Source organism: Setaria viridis, chromosome 2 (assembly GCF_005286985.2).
Source record: "Setaria viridis chromosome 2, Setaria_viridis_v4.0, whole genome shotgun sequence".
Lineage (NCBI taxonomy): Eukaryota > Viridiplantae > Streptophyta > Magnoliopsida > Poales > Poaceae > Setaria > Setaria viridis.
This window is the reverse complement of record NC_048264.2, coordinates 30,768,545-30,783,722: the sequence shown is the minus strand read 5'-3', so window position 1 is coordinate 30,783,722 and position 15,178 is coordinate 30,768,545. Positions and strand designations below refer to the sequence as shown.

Sequence of the window (15,178 nt, the reverse complement as noted above, 5' to 3'; positions counted from 1 at the left end):
AAAAACTAGCCCATATGACCATGTACCCATTACGTCTTTAACATAGAGATTCATGAAAATCCTAGGCCCAAAGAAATTTTCGTGTTTACGCGCGCCCTTTCCCGTTCCTATTTGAAAACGCCTCGGCCAAAAATTACACTTCACATTCCCAGTTCCCCCACCCACCTCGCCTCTCCCAGACTCCCCCACCCATCCGCTTGAGACGCAGATGACGGCGAATCGCAATCGCAAGCTCTCGGCGAAACACTCGCCGTCGCCGGCCGCCGTACCCACTCCGCGCCCCAAATCCACAGCCCCTCCCTTCCTAGGCGGCGACGACGACGACGACTTCCAACCTCCCCGCTCCCGCCCATTGAATCCCTGCAATGCCGCCGCCGCGCGCCGGCCCCGTAAGAAGCTCAAGCCATCCTCCTCCTCGGGGAAGGAGAACGGTTCCGTCCACGGTGGCGCTATTCCTGCGGTGACGGCCGCCGCGACGGCCGCGAAGGGTGCGGGAACCCTAGCCGCCGGTTCGAGGGTTAGCGGTGGCGTTCCTGAGGCGAAGGAACTAATGGCCGGAGAAATTTTCGGCCCCTCGAGGTATGGATCTGATGTATCCGAATTAGGCCGTAAAGGGAAGTTACGATTGGATGTGTATGGATATTGCAAAGGGAGTTCCAGTTCCTTGCCCAATTCGTTGAAATCGAGGGTTTTGGCGCTCGGTGTGGTATGTGATCTGGGAAGTGGGCGCTGTGAGCAGGTTCAAGCAGTTGACTCCAGTATGTCACTTCCTGTTCCTCAAGAGTGGCACGTTACGGACGAGGTGGCAGGCTCTGAGTGTGATCAGCCAACAGTGGAAAAGAAGCTGAGGAGCTCTGAAGCTCTTGAGGAGCATCACTACTCCAGGTTGATTGAACCGGAGATTCTTGAATCAGATGCAAACTGTGAATTTGTAACTGCAGGTCCCTATTATTCTGAAGGGCTGGGTTCAGGGATTCTTGGCCCACTCACTGATGAAAAGAACATGGAGAAAGAAGCTGGGGTGGCATTTGAACGTGGCGCTGGGCTTCATAAAGGGAATAACTGTTTCGATTCTCTTCAGTCAAAGCTTCCAATATCGAATGCAAATCATGATTCTAGAGGTGGTGACTGCAGCAAAGCACAAGAGCCTGGTTTGCGAGCATGTAACTTGGATTCTCAAGAGGGGAAAGTAGCTGCAGGACATTGTGCAACCCCTGAAAATGAGGCTATGGAGAATAGATCCAATGGTCCTGAGGCTTGTGAGGGGCATTGCTTCTCCAGTCCATCTGAATCAAATCTTCCAGAATCACATATGATCCATGACTTTGAAGCTGATGGTTATGATAATTTTGAGATTGGGACACAGCTCAATGAGCTAATTAACTTGTGCATGGAGGATTCCATAGAGGGTCACTCAAACTGGACATCTCCCATTGAACAAAATACATTTGATTCCAAGAGGTTCAAGTCAGACTATCAAGTGAAATGCCCTCTATGTGGATTGGATATATCCGATTTGAGCGAAGAGCTTCGGCAGCTGCATACTAACAATTGTCTTGATGAACCTGCTAAGGTTATGTTCGATATATCCTCAAATCATGTTTTCTCTTGTGCTAATGTGCCTTAAATATTCATGCTAAATTGTTGTTCACTTTTCTTTCTAGAAGCTCAAAGGTGATTCTGTTCTTGTGTTCATCCTCCGCTTGATAGTCTTGTTAGTATGTTTGTTTGCTGAATTTGTACATCATTGCCTGCTTAGTTGGGTGCAATAAATCTACATCTACTGAAAATGTGTTCATTGTGGATTCCAATTTGCAACAGCAATAGTGGCATGATGTAGAAGCTTTCCTACCATATTAGCCCAATAACAAATTATAAATAACTCAACTGAAGCAATGAACTCTTTTTATTTGGACTAATTAACTGAATCTCATCAATAAAGACATTAGTATTATTATCCAATTACTTGTTGGCCTGTTGCTGAGCAACAAAACTTAACATAAGTTAGTGGAGTGTGGATCATGAGATAGTTCTTATGCCATCCCTTCTCATCAATAAAGAAATTAGTATTATTATCCAATTACTTGTTGGCCTGTTGCTGAGCAACAAAACTTAACATGAAGTTAGTGGAGTGTGGATCATGAGATAGTTCTTATGCCATCCCTAATTGTTCTTTCTCTGCAACATGTAAGATTGCATATTTTTAGATATTCATATGCTTGAATTACCTGATTTTCAGGAATCTAGCCCCAACCATGAAAAAGAACCCTCTGCTGGAGAAAATGTTGAAATCAGACGTGTTATTGAATGGTTAAGAAACCTTGGGTTATCCAAGTATGAGGAAATTTTTATCAAAGAAGAAGTTGACTGGGAAACCTTGCAATGGTTCACTGAAGAGGTACATTCTGTTGTATTGTTCAGATGGAGGTTATTGTTCAAGTTTAGAGCATAAGTCCATTACTCCTCTTGTAAACCAGAGTTGTCAGAGTCTATTTCTCATGTTGCATTCACTTTCATGCTTTGCTGATTTGATCTTGTTGAAGCATGAGTATAGGGTTCAGTTCTCCACAAAAATTTAAGATTTTTTGAGAGAACTGGTTCACTGTTGTCATACGAGACATAATGTCACTTCTTGTTTTCAGTAAAAAAAAAACTAATGTACTGCAGGATCTACTGGGTATGGGGATCACTGCTCTTGGACCAAGAAAGAAAATTACCCATGCTCTAGCAGAGTTACGGAAGAAACATGATGATGATGCCAATGATATGGAAGCTGGTGTGCTAAGTTCAGAAGATACTAAGAAGACTAAACTTCCAATGAACGGGAATAAATTAATTACCGAATACTTTAAATGTTCGTCCGTTGATCAAAGACAAAGCAGGGTCTGCAAAGTCAACAAGTCATCTAATCTGAACGAGCAGAAAAAATCTAGTGCTAAAGTACCCACTAGAAGAATTAGCGCTGGTAAAGGAAAGGTTAAAGACACACCTCTTTGGTGTTGCATCCCAGGAACTCCTTTTCGAGTGGTATGCTTTCCCCTCCACAGGCCTATAGGAACATTTGTCTAACATATCAATCAGCATGTTCCATAACTAGCTATCTTGCTGCAGGATGCATTTCGCTACTTGAGAGGCGACTGTTGCCACTGGTTTCTCACACACTTCCATGTAGATCGTAAGTTCAAGTTTTATTGATTGTTGCCTGAGTTTCTGCCGAATTATTAAGTAACCTTTTGTGCCAGCACATATTTCTTTTCTCATTGTTGCTAGGCACCTCATGTTGACGTTCAGTGCTTGACAAAGATTTGTATGTCCTCAACAGACTACCAAGGCCTGACTAGAAGCTTTTGCCATGGGAAGATATACTGTTCCTCAATTACCGCAAGTCTCGTGCATCATAAGATTGGTATTCCATGGGATAAATTGCATGTATTGCCACTAAACAAAAGGATTACTATTTCTGGAGTTAATTTGACATGTTTTGACGCCAACCATTGCCCTGGGTCAATTATTATTCTCTTTGAGCCTCCAAATGGTAAAGTAAGTGTTGTTCCGATTTTCTTTCTCATCTATTTGGCATAACTATTTGATGCATTACTTACTTGTTCTTTAGGCTGTTTTGCACACTGGAGACTTCCGGTTTTCTTCCAAGATGGTCAACAATCCTGTTTTGCAGTCTTCACATATCCACACTCTAATACTGGACACAACCTATTGCAATCCACGAGTATGTATTTTTAGTCTTTCAGAAACTCACGTGTTTGCAAAGTTCAGAGTTGAATTTTGACACGGTTAATCTGCCATGGATAAAATTATTTTGCAGTATGACTTCCCTAGTCAAGAGATTGTGATACAGTTCGTCATTGAGGCCATCCAAGCAGAAGCTTTCAACCCAAAAACATTGTTTTTGATTGGTAGCTACACAATTGGTATCATCTTATCTTATCTTTTTTATTTTGAGACAGTTCAGTGTTTCCCCGAGTTAGGGATCATGATCTATAAAGTTTCCTGCATGCAGGGAAAGAAAGACTGTTTATGGAGGTTGCTCGTTTGCTTCAGAAGAAAATATATGTTGGAGCTGCAAAGCTGCAAATATTGAAACACTTAGAGCTTCCTCAGGAAATCATGCATTGGTTTACAGCCAATGAAGCAGAAAGTCACATACATGTTGTCCCCATGTGGACTCTAGCGAGCTTCAAGCGGATGAAACATTTATCCAATCAATATGCTGTAAGGCCAAGTATTCTATCCTAAACTCTGTAAGATTGGTAGGGGGGATGATCAAAATCCCTAGGATTTGGTTCAAAATCGGACTAAACCATAAATCCCTGAAGGAATCACCTGACAACATCACAACCAACAGGAAAGTTTTGACTGATGAGTATCTGTTCATGATGCTCATAGATAGATGTTGCTAGGTACTTAGAAAAAAATAAACTAAAAGCTGATCTTAACCATATATTGTGGATGCTCATAGTTGCTCTATGATACCCAGGCTGATAATAATTTCTATATTCCCTTCATTGTACTTAGCCTTCCATTCAGATGAACTGTCTAAAGGTTCCAACTTAGTCGTTCCAGACTCCAACCAGTAGCCATCCAGAAAGAAACAATCTCACTGCATTTTTTTTAAAATCTTTTTGTTTGTTTGTAAGTCTGTTCTATGTTCTATATTCCTAATTTTGATAGCTACTTTACTTTCAGGGCCGGTTTGACCTCATAGTGGCATTCTGCCCGACTGGTTGGGCATTTGGCAAAGGGAAGAAAAGGACACCTGGCAAAAGGTGGCAACAAGGATCAATCATCAGGTAGCATTGTGGATGTGTTCCTATTTTCTTTGTTCTTTTTTAAAAAATTGTGAATCTAGCCCTGGACGTGCTCTAAGAAATGATGTTCACTTCCCTGTCAGCAAATGTGCTAAACAACTACGACCATTGGCACCTTGTAGTTAAAACAAAAAAAATATGGTTTTCTACTAAAACACTTGAATTTATGTTTACCACAAATGTGTGTATCATTTTAGACAAATTTATCCAGGCAACAGTTTAGAAAGTTTCATTGTCCGTTTTGTTGTCTCTACAGATATGAAGTGCCGTACAGTGAACACAGCAGCTTCACGGAACTGCAAGAATTTGTCAAGTTCATATCACCGGAGCACATAATCCCTAGCGTGAACAACGACGGCCCTGAGAGTGCAGATGCTATGCTTGCCCAGCTGTTAAACGAGTAGTGGAATTCGTTACTCCAATGCCTTCGGCTGGATACAAATGTCTGTTTGGAGATCATAGGAAAGGGAAGTTAAACGTTCAACAATTACAGAACTGATGGAGGAAAAATGCGAGGGTTTACCCAACTGGTTCCTCGGATTTCTGACGCGGAAACCAAGGATGCACGGTGGACAGTGCAGGGATTGTTCGAAGACGCGTTGGAGGTGCTGGATGATAAATAGCTCAGCGAAGCTGCTGCGCCTGTCAGCGGAGATAGCTTGTGAATTGTGATTGTCACGCGAGTAAGCTCGCATCAGTGTGTAACTGTGAGCGCATCTCATTGGCACGAGGGCGGCAAATTGTCTGTCCAGGATTTTGAGTGTTTGTCAGTTTGGATTTTTGCAAGGAGAAGTTGTTTTACCAACCTGGTCGTAACATAACAATATTTAATCATATGTCTCTTGATTGATTGGGAAAGAAAAACGTTGGTCGAAATGGCAAAACCACCTACTTGTCAGCCAGCCAGACCACCTCACCTAGCCACGACCGTTGGATCCATCCCATACCTTCCCCCACCACCCCAAATCTTCTAGAACAATCCGGCGGCTTCCTCCCCCTAAACGCAGTCCAAAGCAACACTACCACAGTGAGCGCTTGCAGATAACAAGTTAACAGCTCCTTATCCTAAGCCCAACCCCCGTCTCCGTGCCTTTCTCAACCCCCGCCCTCGGAGCAGCAGCCATGGCGTCGTTGCACCTGACTGGGCCGCGGGTGGCGGTGGCCGCGAAGCCGGCCGCGCTGGGCGGGCTCCGCCTGCCGACGCCGTCGATTGCCGTGCCGACGGGGCGGAGGGCCCGGGGGCTCGTGGTGAGGGCCGCCACCGTCGTGTCACCCAAGGTATAACAAACAAAGCGCTAGATTGCTATCTGTCCGTGTGCCGTGCTGCTGCCCCTCGTGTTGGTGTTCTGTAGGGTTGCAGGACGCATTTTTTCGTGGGCTGTGTTTGGTTATGTGGGGCTGGCTCGCCTGAGAAATCTCCAAATTAATCAAAGAGGATGAATGCTAGGAAGACTGAATTTCCTTTGGGGAGCAAGATGGTACTACTAGTTAGTCGTCATTCACCAAGGCAATAAAACCACAAAGCCGCAACTAAACTTGTCTTAGAGCACGAATTATAGTACTGAACCGAGGAACAATCCTCTGAAAAGAAAGGAGGAAAAATGTTTTTCTCCAATTGTCAAGAGAATGAAGCCTGATTGGTGTTTCAATAGGATCAGTGTTAGTGCTTGATATCAACCATTTCCACAGTTCCATCGAGCTCCTACTTCAGCAAGAACTTAGGGTTTGGTAGAGCTCCATCTGATTCTGATTCTCTACGGGAGCTGATTCTCTAAGAGAAGTGATTCTATGGCTGAAAGTGATTCTCTTTGATTCTCTAGCACAAACTCTTAAAATTAGGATGGATAATCACTTCACAGAATCAGGAGAAGCCACTTTTTTCAGTTTCAGCTCCCAGCCTTTTAGTTCATTTCAGAGAATCACTTCACAGAATCAGCAAAGAATCACTTCTCTTTGAAAAACCGTTTGGCAGAGCTGCTGCTGGAATCAGCAGAGAATCAGCTCTTGGAGCTCTGCCAAACGCACCCTTTGTGTTGTAGCTCTTCTTCATCTTTGTGTCTCTTTGCTATTCTAATCCAGTACGAGTGAGTGAACACTTTTGGCAAGCGCTTCTGCATACATAAAAAGACATTATTATTGGCTACCTCAGTGCTTCTGCATAAAAAAATATACACAGCTCAACTGCATACATAAAAAGACATTATTATTGTCTACCTAATGCAAAGATAGGTAGCTCTTCTGCATATCCTCAAAAAAAAAAAGGTACAGCCATTTCTGGGTAGAAGATTCAAGCGTCCGAGGTTCAACCGCTATTGCTCAGTAGCAACATTTTCCCACTTCAACCCTGAACCGACACACACCTAAACTTGTGACAGATTTAAGTTCTTAGATTATATTGTGCAATTCTTGTTTTACGTATGCATTTGTGTTCATATACGTGCGTGCAATTTGCAGTATACTTCCGTAAAACCATTAGGAGACAGAGTACTTGTGAAGGTCAAGACCACCGAGGCTAAAACTGATGGAGGGATTTTACTTCCAGTATCAGTTCAGTCAAGACCAACAGGAGGGGAAGTTGTTGCTGTTGGAGAGGGGAGAAGTTTTGGAAGTAACAGCATCGAGATCAGCGTTCCGGTATGTACTACTGCACAACTAAGATTTCTTTGTGTTGGCAGACATGTCTGTACTTCTATACATGTTGCAAATAGAAAAATCCAAAATGCGTTGGGAAAGCTACAGCAGATTTGGCAAATGAAAGATAAGCAATGACCTAAAAGTGCTATTACTGCTGCACTGCCATCCATGGTAAAATGATAAGAAAGTAACTGTAGGCAGTGGCGGAGGAACGCCTAGGGCCACTAGGGCCATGGCCCTAGGCGTTGGGCTGAATTCTCCATTGCATAGTACTGTAGCTATAAGAGGCCCTAGAACATCATCTCCACTGAATGGCGCTAGGCGTGGGCCTAGCCCAGCTCCGCCCCTGACTGTAGGTCTTGTATGCTGAGAGATTTTTTGGCTGTATCCAATCTTCTTCAAGGGTCGAGCTTTTAGTTCTTGAAGAAAATTTTCCTTGTGGCCTCATCACTAGTACCATGTTTGATGTACTGTCCTATGTTAATTAATTGAGTAATTTGACAGTGATAATTATAATCTGGTACAGGTTGGTGCACAAGTTGTCTACTCGAAATACGCCGGCACGGAATTGGAATTCAATGACGCCGACCATCTCATTTTGAAAGAAGATGACATCATTGGTATTCTCGACAGTGATGATGTGAAAGATCTGAAGCCGCTGAATGATCGTATTCTGATTAAGGTATGTTTGCCAGGAATATTAATATTGTGACACTATCCAGATTCATTGGCCAGTGTACAATTATTCTGCTGACGCTATTTTAAATAAATCTTGTCTTACACCACAATTTGTTTGGTAACTTTACACACAGCTGCATAATTGTATATGCCATATATGAAAGGCTACATCTCTAGTAACTTCTTATGCCAAGTTTAGAAAATTGTATTTGCACCATTTTCAGCAGAGTAAACCATAAAATATAAAGTATTCGTGCACCAAGAACTCAGAGAGAGTTAGGCATCGAACAAAAGTCACAAAAGCTCTATGATGTCTTGAGCAGATGCTCTGTTTATTCACGATATATCCTCACACGCTCTGTCGGACAATAGAAGCAAAGCTTGTTTGAGAAACTCCATTTTGTGTCTTCCATACCTCCAGGAAGCTTTAGCTTGACTCAGACCACCACTGTCCCATTCTGAGCCAGTCTTCATGGCACTTGTGTCTTGCATTTACACCATGTCCAGCACTCCAGCTGTCTAGCCTAAGGTTATCCATCTTTAATGCATGCATTGTGGAGTGGTTTTATGACACTTTCTTTCAACTTCTTCTTTTTAAGAGAATAGAATAATACTATGCTACTATCCCAGCCTCTGCAGCAGCACTTTCTCCTTTAAAGATTCGACAATGTATATCGTGTTTCATTGTGGTTTATTTTCAAAGATTCAAATCAGACAACAACTCAGTACATTCCGTCTAACCAAGAGGAAATCTGCATTTTAGTGCATGCTAAGAAACAGCTATGCTCTGTTCTGTTTGAGTATGAACTTACTGATTCTTTTATGCTCCTTTCATACCAGGTTGCTGAAGCTGAAGAACAAACTGCTGGTGGTTTGCTATTGACGCAGGCGAATAAAGAGAAACCTTCTGTTGGAACAGTGAGTATTTTAGTTAGTATGCAGCATTTTCCATGATTTATTCGATTTCTGCTTAATATGATTGTTTATATATCCGATTTATGCACATGTTAGCGGTAGTGCGGTACAACAGATGTCTCATTCCAAAAAATTTTCTCTAAATTTTTAGTTAGTATGCAGCAATTTTTTTGAATCTTTTTTTGCATCACTAGCTAATAACTATCAAGGGTGAATCAATAATTTAATCATTCTTACAAGCTGTAAGGGAAGGGGAAGAGAACAGAATTGTGTTGAAGAAATGCTGCAATATTTGGCCAGTAATTAATACTCTTTAGTTATCTTCTACTTTTGTGGTTTGCCACCAAGTTTGAAGATGGCAAACTACTAAAATGACTAAATAGTAAATTCCATCGGCTGTCAGCTTTTAGGATGCATTTTTTGACCAGTAATTAGTTTATCTTCTGCTTTATCTTCTGCTTTGTGATTTGCTACAAATGTTTGAAGATGGTAATTACTAAAATATCTAAATAGTAAATACCATCGGTAATCAGCTTCCAGGAGAAAAACAAACATCAAAGCGCAATTTGTACCCTTTAGTGCGGAAGGTGCAGCTGCCTAAGAGTAGCAAAAGATTGACCACCTCACCAGACATGAACAAGTTGAATCACACAAAATTATGTTCCATCCTCCTGCATTCCACACATGCACCGGATATATGACATTCGATTAGTTTAGTCCTGACATTCTTCTTATAGCATCCAGCCCAATCCTCGTGTAGTCATGTCTCTAATATGCGGTGAACACAGGTGGTAGCTGTTGGCCCTGGGCCGTTGGGCGAGGACGGCACAAGGAAGGCCCTGTCGATCACTCCTGGAAGCAACGTGATGTACAGCAAGTACGCCGGAAGCGAGTTCAAGGGTCAGGACGGCGAGTACATCGTGCTCAAGGCATCCGACGTGATGGCTGTTCTTTCCTAATCCTAAGCAGATGCCACCCGTGCAAAATAGAAATTTTGATGGTTAGGCCGTACGCTGTCTTTCATTTGCTCTTGTTTGGAATTGGTGGAAGCTTTTGAACTGTAATTTGGTGCAAAACGCTACGAAAAAAATAAGATGAGTTGCTTAGACTTGAGATAGGAGTGTGCTGCTGCTGTGTGCTGCTTGGCAGGTACGTGAGCTGACCAGGTTGCCAGTTGGTAGGGTTCGGGTCTGTTGTTTAGGTGCTCTTCCTGGTGGTCAGCGTTTTCCACAAAGATTGGCCAGCGACAACAACATGAACGCTTTCATTTCGCAAGGACACATTGGAGTTTGTGGTCAACAGGGCGTGCTCGCGAGCACTGGTTGGGTTGGTGAAGACTGGAGGCAGTGGTTGATGATAACTGATAAGAGAGTTGGTGAGAGAGGCACTTTGTTACAAGATCAATCAATGGGTCATATGGAATGTTATTTCTTCATTGGCCAAGATGCGCCATGGCACCTCGTGCGGGAAAGAATATATCTTATGTAATCCTTGTTGCGATGGCTGGATAAGCGCCCGGGGAAGAAGAAGTCCAACAGAGATGATGCGTTTTAGACTTGTACCGAACTTGAGTCAATCGGCGCCAGTCAGTTCTGACGACCCGGCTTCTGAGTCCGAGTCGCCGAAAGACACATCACATATGCATCCTGCGTGACCGTTTCACATGCGATCCGCGTACTCTAGAAGCAATCAGCATCATGAACGGTAGATTTGCCAAAGAGGAGGAGGAGGATTAACACCATACCGTCCATACTTGTCCCTGAGAGGTCTACAGCACCCTGCGTAGCTCCAACTGTGATTCAGTGTTCTGTAGCATCATAGCTCAGCTATATGGGTCGCCCATGAGGCCATGACGGTATAATGCTGCCTGGTGAGCACGTGTTTAGCAGGACAAGAGCCACCGCAGTTCACCTGGTCAAGCCAAGGCTTACCAGCCTACTCCCGCATCCCCGTCAGCCGCGACCAAATCAAAACGGCCCGCCCGACCCCCTAGTATTTCATAGTCCACTCCCACACCACCAGCTTGGCAAGCCTGGAGTAATTGGGCCCGCCCCCGCGCGACCGCCACCCCCGACACGGTCACGCCCCGACGGCGCCGAATTGATCGCGCGCCGCGCGGCACGTATATATACCGCCTCCGCGGTCGCGGCGGCAGCCGGTTGGTGTCGGGCACGGGTTGCAGTTGCTACCTTAGCTTTGGCACCCCCGCCGCGGGAGGAAGGATGGCGAGCCACCACCACGACGCGCTGTGGGCGAAGCTGCACGAGCTGGAGGTGCAGCTCGCGGCGTACAAGCTCCTGCGCGCGGCGCGCGGCGGGGAGGACGCCGGGACGGCGCCGGGGGGCGGCGCCCGCCGCGGCAGGCAGTACGACGCCTACATGCGCCGCCGCGACGCCAGGCGCGTGGCCGCCGCGGAGCTGCTGCTGCAGCAGCAGCACGAGACGGCGAAGGCTCAGCAGGCTCGAGGCGCGCGCGCCTCGGTGCTTACCGTGCCGGTGAGCCCGCGCGCGCTCCGGTGCACGACCCGGGACACGCAGGAGGCAGGCGCCGCCACGCCGCGGCTTGCCGTTGCTCAGGCCAAGAGGACGCTGGCGGCGTCCATCCCGAGCACCCCGAGGAGGGACGCCGCGGCGCTGCCGAGGAGCAAGACCGTGAGCGGCGGCGGCGGCGCGGCGAGCAGCCCGGCGAGGTCGTCGCACCACCAGAGGCGGAGCAGCCTGGGCGCGCTCGCCGAGTTCGGCGAGTGCGCCACACCGAGGCCGTTCCTCAAGCGCGGCACGGGCACGGGCGGCGCGGCGGCGCCCGCGAGGCTGCGGACGCCGCGGGTGCACGACCTCCCGGCCATCGACGTGGCGCCCAACACGCCGAGGCCGCTGCCGCTGCCGCTGCAGGAGCCCGCGCACGTCCACGGGCCGCGCCACGCCCGGTCCGTGTCCGAGCTGCCGCTCGACGCGGCGCTGGCCTCGCCGCAGGCGCGGGCGAGGAAGCGGTGGGGCAGCCCGGAGCGGCCGGCGGCGATGTTCTCAGCCGCCGGCGCCGGCGACTCGCGCCGGGACCTGTCCAAGGGGCTCAGGAAGCTGCTGAGCTTCGTGAGGAAGGGCGGCAGGAGCGGCGACCAGCAGGCTTTCCCGGCGCCGAGCCCGCGCGGGAGCGGGAAGCCCGTGAGCAAGGGGTGGTCCGATTGCTCCCTCGTCGACGTCCCGTTAGACCGCGCGAGCCTGGAGGCGCACCGGTTCCCCATGACGCGCGCGGTTGGCATCTCCGGATGAGGCGGCCTTCGCGGAACGGCGCCGAACCGTGACATGTCCAGGTGGAGGAAGCCTTTGATTGCTTTGCGTCCAGGTGGTTCGAGCCAGAGTGTTGCTGCTGCTCACTGGCTGCCCCCCGTGCTTGGTATTGCGCTTGGGAGCATGCCAGATGCCCAGAATTCGTGAGCTAGTGATCAAGCCGGGCTCAGAATGCAGGGGGATTAAAAAAGATCTTATTCTGTGTGGGAACCGAACCATTTTTCTTCCTTGTAAAAATGCATAGTAGGGCGTGGTGACGAGTAGTAGCATCGATCGTCCGCCAATCAAATTTTGTTGCGTCTGGTTAGAGATTGAATTTGTGGCTTTTGCATGGTACAAAATCTTGTTAAACAAACATGAGCCGTGCTGTTTCACTTCATATTATTCTTTCACGGGTTAATTTCAATTTCAGCGCCCCCCGACTGTTCTGTTCGTCTCGATTATCCTACTATCCTAGCGAAATGGAAGCATACACGCTCCCGTGGATCGACACGCCCCGGTCCCCCGGCCTTACGCGTACGATGTTGCTAATGATCTCCGCCGCCGCTGGAGCATTTAAATTTTGCGGTGCCCTTGTGTTAATCCATCAGAGGCTTTGTTGCCGTATCGACACGGGCTAGGAGCCTTGGACGGCAGCAGCGGACGCAGAAACAGCGAGGCGTTCAGGTAGTCCTGTACTCCTGTGTGGTAGAGACTAGAGAGCTCGCTCGAAGCTTAGACTGATCACGTTTGCACGGACAACCCAACTAACCAAGAATCGTTCACGGACATGGAGGAGCAAAGGGAAGAACTTGCTGATATCCCTACTTGCTCCATGTTACGTGCAGAAATGCTGTGCGGAGGTTCAAAACTACATCGCTGACCAAACTGAGAAAAAACTACATTCCCCACCTGTATTTATGCTCCATTATTGAAAGTTAATATTGTTGTTTAAATGGCAGATGGCCCGTGCCGAAACCATGTTGGTCTTAGCCGACATTTAACACGAGGATGAGTTTGGCTGATTTTGACCATACTTGTCCTCAGCTATTGCATACCTGGCCGAGCTCTTGAGAAATTTGGGTGAAAGTTGGACTTAGTCTGGGATTTCACTGTCAACGGGCTACCAGTGGGTACTGTATCTTTTACATTTTATCTCAACCAAAATTTGGATCGATCCTATTATTGTCCTTCTGTCATGACGTGATATTTGCTTATTGTTCTTCTGCTGCAGGTTGGAAAGATGTTGAAATACAAGCAAGAAGATGGTTGTGAAGGAGAAAGTACTGAAGCATTTTTTTTAAAAAGAAAGAAGCAAATTTTTTTCACAACATATGAATCACAATCAAGTCATTGCTTTCAATTGTTCCTTCACACGAATTCAGTTTTTTTTTCACTTCTTAATTATGTACTTGTCAAAATTGTTTTGTATCATGTTTCTTTGATCAGTGCACAGGGGTCTGATTGATCCTTTTGAGGAGCAGTTTGGTGATTCAGATGATTCTGGTGAAGGTGTCTGGAGTGAACTCAGCAAAGGACTTGCTGCAAATTTGTCTCGGAGTGTTTTCGCCATTGCTTCGTTCAAGGGTGAATATACAGCCTGCTCATTAGTTTCCACATCTTATTTCATTATCATTAATGAATAAGTGAAATTATGATCATGTGTAGGAGAAGTGATGCTATGTGCATGCTCAGGCATAGTTATACGATGTGAACCACTGATCACAACCTTGCTGACTTCAGCAAGTTTGTTGAGATCTTGTCATGATGATAGTAGGATTGAAGATGACTTGGAAGGTTGGTTCTGCTGATCATGCTGTACTCCTCTTGTTCATTTACAATACTGGTTGTGCTGACTTTATTCATCACAGATTAGAGTGCGCTATAAGTGCCAGCAGTAACGGTGTTACAACGATAGGCAATATAAACGATGAAGAATAAAAAATCCAACACAGGACATACGAGATTTAACGTGGAAAATCCTTTCGAAGAGAAAAAACCACGGACGCCAGCCAGCAAATCTTCACTATATCAGGTGAGGTTACAAACGTCGGAGATTTGCAACTTGGGGATACCCCAACCTGGGAGCCTTCCCGTATAGAAATCTATGGTGCATCTTTTCCATGAGGGAAGTGGTCCATATAAATAGGGAGGAAAACCCCTACACCCTCATCTATTAGCAATACTTAACTAATGGATGGTGTAGTCCTTCTTAACGCTAATGAGCCGCTTCGCTTCGGCCCAAGCCTACCAACGACGGGGAATTTGGATCATAACTCAACAAACTCCACCTTAAGACAAATTCCTTCTTGTAGCATAAAATGAATCTTCACCCTGAAACAACAAAGAGAACACTTTCGACGCCAAATAGCTTCTTAGGCTAAATAGTTATACCAACTAAGCTTGAGCAAAGCTCAAACTTACCAACAGGAACTGGTTTTGTCATCATATCAGTAGGATTATCATGAGTGCTTATCTTGCATACCTTCAGCTTACCTTGCGTGATAACATCGTGAACATAATGGTATTTGACATCAATGTGCTTTGCTCTCTCATGAAACATCTGATCTTTAGGGAGATATATGGCACTTTGATTGTCACAAAACAGATTAATGCAAGAATCATCTCCACAAAGCTCAACAAACAAACCTTTCAACCAAACTGATTCTTTACATGCTTTAGCAATAGCTATATATTCTGCTTCAGTGGTAGACTGGGCAACAACGGGCTGTAATGTTGCCCTCCAACTCACGGCACAACCACCAACAGTGAACACATAACATGTGAGGGATCTCCGCTTATCCAAATTGGCAGCAAAATCTGAATCCACGCAGCCAGTGAGTCCCTCATCAGTCCTGC

The 15,178-nt window shown here is 46.0% G+C and overlaps 3 protein-coding genes across 3 annotated transcripts; all 3 read left to right on the top strand.

Annotated features, from left to right (window-relative positions):
* Positions 1–132: 132 nt before the first annotated feature.
* LOC117844702 (uncharacterized) lies at positions 133–5,660 on the top strand. Its single transcript, XM_034725460.2, has 10 exons — positions 133–1,573; positions 2,240–2,398; positions 2,668–3,027; positions 3,112–3,175; positions 3,323–3,540; positions 3,614–3,727; positions 3,824–3,929; positions 4,019–4,230; positions 4,705–4,808; positions 5,083–5,660. Exons 1-10 carry the CDS (start codon positions 209–211, stop codon positions 5,228–5,230), a joined length of 2,850 nt encoding a protein of 949 aa, XP_034581351.1. The 5' UTR covers positions 133–208; the 3' UTR covers positions 5,231–5,660.
* A 187-nt stretch (positions 5,661–5,847) lies between these two features.
* LOC117844704 (20 kDa chaperonin, chloroplastic) lies at positions 5,848–10,166 on the top strand. Its single transcript, XM_034725462.2, has 5 exons — positions 5,848–6,104; positions 7,281–7,460; positions 7,987–8,142; positions 8,979–9,056; positions 9,842–10,166. Exons 1-5 carry the CDS (start codon positions 5,949–5,951, stop codon positions 10,010–10,012), a joined length of 741 nt encoding a protein of 246 aa, XP_034581353.1. The 5' UTR covers positions 5,848–5,948; the 3' UTR covers positions 10,013–10,166.
* A 137-nt stretch (positions 10,167–10,303) lies between these two features.
* On the top strand, positions 10,304–12,746 carry LOC117844703 (uncharacterized). The gene has a single exon (XM_034725461.2). The coding sequence runs from the start codon at positions 11,276–11,278 to the stop codon at positions 12,320–12,322; it is 1,047 nt and encodes a 348-aa protein (XP_034581352.1). The 5' UTR covers positions 10,304–11,275; the 3' UTR covers positions 12,323–12,746.
* The last annotated feature ends 2,432 nt before the right edge of the window (positions 12,747–15,178 follow it).